The following is a 4,382-nucleotide window of genomic DNA, read 5'->3' as shown; positions in this document are numbered from 1 at the left end:
AGGGGGTGAGTCGAGTAGGAGGAAAGCTGTTGTAGTGGACAGCTACGTGAGTTGGGCGAGTGGCACGGGAGGGGGAGAAATCAAAAGGGAGAGGGGATGGTAAAAAGAAGGGGGTGGCCAAGAGGGTGAGGTGGCCAGCCAGGAAGCAGGAACAAAACGACATCAGAGTTATCAGCATAAAAGTCAATCTGCTGAAGGGGGTTGAATGCCAGTCGCAGAAAAAGAGAAGGACAGAGAGAGAGAGAGAGGGGGGTGAGAGGGGGAAGGATAGAGAGTACAGTCCAACTGGGAAAAGGGGTAGGGGGAAGGGGGGGAACAGGAAGGGCTAACCTGGGGGTTGGCTAACTGGTATCACTAAAGGCCCCGTTAAGGCCCCCCTGTATTGACCCTTTTGTTTGGCTTTACACTGTGAGGAATATCTATTAAAAAATATATTTTTCCTTAAAAAAAAAAATATATACATATGTATATATTTAAAACAATATAAACTAAATTTTTAAATTAAAAGAGGTAAATTTGAAATTAAATTTAAATTAAACTTCTTTAAAAAATCAATTAGAAGTTCTTTAAAAATATATTTAAAATATATAATAAATATTTTTAAGAAACTTAATTAATTTAAAGCTTGCCATACATATAATTTAAATTGATTTAAATAAATTTAAGCTAAATATTCCCCCTCTTAAATATTTTTTCTGTGTACAAACTGGACTCCTGGTTCAGTCTAGCTCTCTCTCACTCTCTCTCTCCCTAGCTCCTGTGGCTGTCTCTGTCTGCCCATTGTGACCACCCCTTCCCCTGGGTGGTATGAAGCGCACCAACACCCACCCCCCCTTTGTGCCCATGGAGGAGGAGGAGGAGGAGGAGGAGGAGGAGGTGAATGGGCTGCTTGTCCTGCGAAGTCCTGCATTGAAATCGCACATATTTCACCTTGTCCGCCTTGTCTAGCTGTCTCGCTCGCTCTCCACTCCAGTGGCCATCGCCGATGTCCTGGGGACGGCGTTGTCCTGGGACCGAAAATCGAAAAGTCCACCCCTAATGGCCAGCGATATTAGAAAGCTTCGGCCATTTGCCATTCAACCCTATGAGTCCTGCGAAGTCCTGCGAGTCCTGCGAGTGCCCACACCCCATCGAAATTATACAATTACATTTATAAATGCCGCGCAGCTATATCAAGCAGAAGGAAACAGGACCAGCGAGACAACTAACCAAGTTTTATGGATTTTAATATGTATAGACTGCAAAGGGGGCTTAATAGCCCCCCTTAAATCCCCCTTTGAACTGCCTCTGGGAGTCCATAAACTGACCTTAACCGTGAGCCATTTAAAGACTTTCACGTGGGGAAAGGGTTTTAAAAAAATTGTATTATATACAAATATTATTCTATAATTTTCTTAGTAAATTAAAATAGCTCCTGTTTCTAGTGTCAAAAATGTGTCATCAGCCAGAAATCCCTCAGACATTTCATTTAATCTAAAATCAGATTCCCAACGTAATAGGTACTTGTCCTGCTTTAAAAATAGGAAACGCTCTAATTTCTTGCCTCAAAAAATAAAATTGAAAATAACAAAAGATGACAACGAAATCTATTCGCAAATTTACGTGTGTTCTTATTGGCGACGATGGCCAAACGAAGAACGCCTTCGAGGAGCAGCTCGTCAAGGGCGGCTTCCCCATGGTGGAGATGAACGAGCAGGGCTTGGAGGTGCGTCCACTAGTCTTTCAAACCACCGCCGGATCCTTGCTTTTCAGAGTCCTGGATGCCACCGGTCAGCAGAAGTTCAAGAAACTGAGCCAGGATCAAGATCGTGTCCAGGCCGACTGCACAGTCATCATGTTCGAAAATGCAGAGAGTGACCATGGTGCTTTGCTTAAGAAGTACAAGGATATACCCACCATCCTTTGCGGAGTCAAGAAGCAGATTAAGGATATAACTAAGAAAACCAAGTTACAGGTGAGCTGAGAAAAGTTTTCTAGAAATTTTAGGAGGAAGTTTTAAAGGGTTAATTTGACCTTTGACCTTTTTTAAGATTCTTTTATATTATTTTAAATCTTTTTAATGTGTAAATATACAACTTGTTTATCGTTTTTTTTTTTATATCTTTCGATAAACATAATCAAGTTTCTTGTATGGGAAGGCTCTTGGGTAGTTTTCTAGGAATTTTAGGAGGAAGTTTCCAAGGATTTTTTTTAAGCATTTGACCTTTTCTTAAGTTTTTTTTTTATTTTTATTAATATGTTGAATATGTAAAATATACAAGTCATTTATCGATTGGCTCTTCTTTACTATGTCCTTATATAGTATAATAAATATTTCTTTTTAATTATTTTATTTTATTGTATTTTATTATTTTTTCCTCCTCTTCCCCCTCAGTATTTTTACAACATTAACTCTCAAAATACCAACAATTATGAGTATCTATTCCTCTGGCTGGGCGGTCAATTGCTGGGAGACATGCAACTGGAACTGCTATCGATGATCGGCGATGAATTGGTGGATAAGCCACCGATGGAAGGCGACTAAAATGCCAAGCCACAACAATAATAAAATCAAAATTCAAATGTTTCCCTAGAAACCATTTGCAATTTCTGTACATATCTACGCCAAACCACTAAACTAATCTAAACATTTTATTTTTTATTTACCTGCTTTTCGATTTTTTCTCGATATTTTTCAATTTATTTGAAATACAAGTTAATGTACTAGTGTACTAATGTAAAATATATTAAATTGACTTCAAATAGGAAGTTGAATATCAATTTATAGCTACTTTAAAATATATATTTATATATTAACAAACTTCAGGGTCAATTATACAAGCAGTAAAAAATTATCGACATTTTTAACCTTTTTCTAATACAACATTTTTTATTAAATATCAAGGATCTTAATTTTTCCCTAACACATCCTCGTCTGAGCACTGTTTGCGACCCCCTTAGGCCTTAAAGTCCTTCAATTTTCCTTATCTGCTGGAAATCTGCTGCTGTTGATGCCCAAAAAAGGGCAAGGATCCTTTGCAGGATAATGCCGAATTGGCTAATTGATGGCACTTCGTCTCGTTTCGTCGCGTCTCGTCACTTGACTTGATCGGAACGTCCGATCGGGGATTGAAAAACCCGAACGGCGAAAAGCGCAAAAATACCGAGATCGCAGAGCGACGATAACCGATCATTTTCGATGAGAGTGCAGTGATAATTGCCCGGTCCGATAACGAGTATTCACAACCGATCTTGGCGGCTGTCGATCGTCATGTGAACTCGACTGGAATCGGCGGGATGACTCGCGGATTTGCCTACCGAAAACTGAACAAAAAGGATACTCCTGTCCTGTCCTGGATTTTATTTTTCATTTTTTAATTTTGGAAGGGTTCAAAATTCACGAGGATCGTGACGCAATTTGTAAGCCCGCAAAAAGGGGTTGCTGCTTTTGCTACCTGAGAGGGGGGGAAATGGGAATTGAATCTGTTATTGGGACATCGAAGATCCGCGTAACCCCTTGCCTTAATCCCGCAGATAGGCCCAGGTACCCACGAAATTATCATTTTTCATTTTTCCCCTTCCAAGTCCTCTGACATCTGGCCGCCGCACGGGGTTGAGCCTTGGTTTTTGGACTCGCTGTCCCGTTTCAAGATCGCTGCTTCCTGAAAACAAGAACTCAGAGGAAAAGGAAGTGAGTGCCAAAAGGGGAAAGAAATGTCAACGCTAAGGACTCGAATGTGGAAATGTCAGGCAAATCAAGGTGAGCATGTCACCCGGTCAGAAGCTCTCTGACTTATTCAACTCGCCTCCTAATTGAAAGAGCGAGCCATTGTTTCCGCCACTCAACAAAGCCGGAGCCCGGCGACCTGTCACATGTCACATGGCAAACAAATCAAAAAAATACAACAAAATAATCGGTAAGAGAAAGAACAATAAACAATAAACCACTCGAAGTTTAAGCGGAAATATCGAAGAAATCAAGGCGGGTTTATGCCTGAATTTTAGAATAATTTTGTAAATAAAATTTGTAATATTTTCATTTTATAATAAAAGCATATAAAAAGAAAGTATTTAAATTAGAAATAAAGCTGAATAAAATATTAATAAATCCATTAATATTATATTAATATTTTAATTTATTTATAAAACACAATAAACTATCAATATTTTAGTTTGTCTAAATATTTACTTAGATTTTATCCAAAAACTTTTATAAATTGAATTATGGAAATAATAATACCTTTTTAAAACACGTCTCTTTTGGGTATAAAAATTATATATGGACCCCCCAACCATCTCGGCTTAACCCTCGTCCAGCCAAATTCAATTTATGCCACTAGTTTCCAAGTCCAAAACGTAGTCGTCGCTCTTAATCCATGAAATATGTAAAGTGAAAAATTGAA

General features: G+C 38.8%; 1 protein-coding gene across 1 annotated transcript; it reads left to right on the top strand.

Annotated features, from left to right (window-relative positions):
- Nucleotides 1-1,443: 1,443 nt before the first annotated feature.
- Nucleotides 1,444-2,770, top strand: LOC108079355 (GTP-binding nuclear protein Ran-like). The gene is made up of 2 exons (XM_017173662.3): nucleotides 1,444-1,954; nucleotides 2,375-2,770. The coding sequence occupies exons 1-2, from the start codon at nucleotides 1,574-1,576 to the stop codon at nucleotides 2,522-2,524; spliced, it is 531 nt and encodes a 176-aa protein (XP_017029151.1). The 5' UTR covers nucleotides 1,444-1,573; the 3' UTR covers nucleotides 2,525-2,770.
- Nucleotides 2,771-4,382: the final 1,612 nt, after the last annotated feature.

The sequence above is a fragment of the Drosophila kikkawai genome, chromosome X (assembly GCF_030179895.1).
Source record: "Drosophila kikkawai strain 14028-0561.14 chromosome X, DkikHiC1v2, whole genome shotgun sequence".
Taxonomy (NCBI): Eukaryota; Metazoa; Arthropoda; class Insecta; order Diptera; family Drosophilidae; genus Drosophila; species Drosophila kikkawai.
The sequence above is the reverse complement of the archived record's forward strand: the minus strand, read 5'-3'. Positions and strand labels throughout refer to the sequence as shown.

Coding starts and splice junctions, on each gene's coding strand:
- LOC108079355 (XM_017173662.3), top strand. CDS start 1,574: ATGACAACGAAATCTATTCGCAAATTTACGTGTGTTCTTATTGGCGAC. Junction 1,955..2,374: donor CTAAGAAAACCAAGTTACAG/GTGAGCTGAGAA, acceptor CTTCCCCCTCAG/TATTTTTACAACATTAACTC.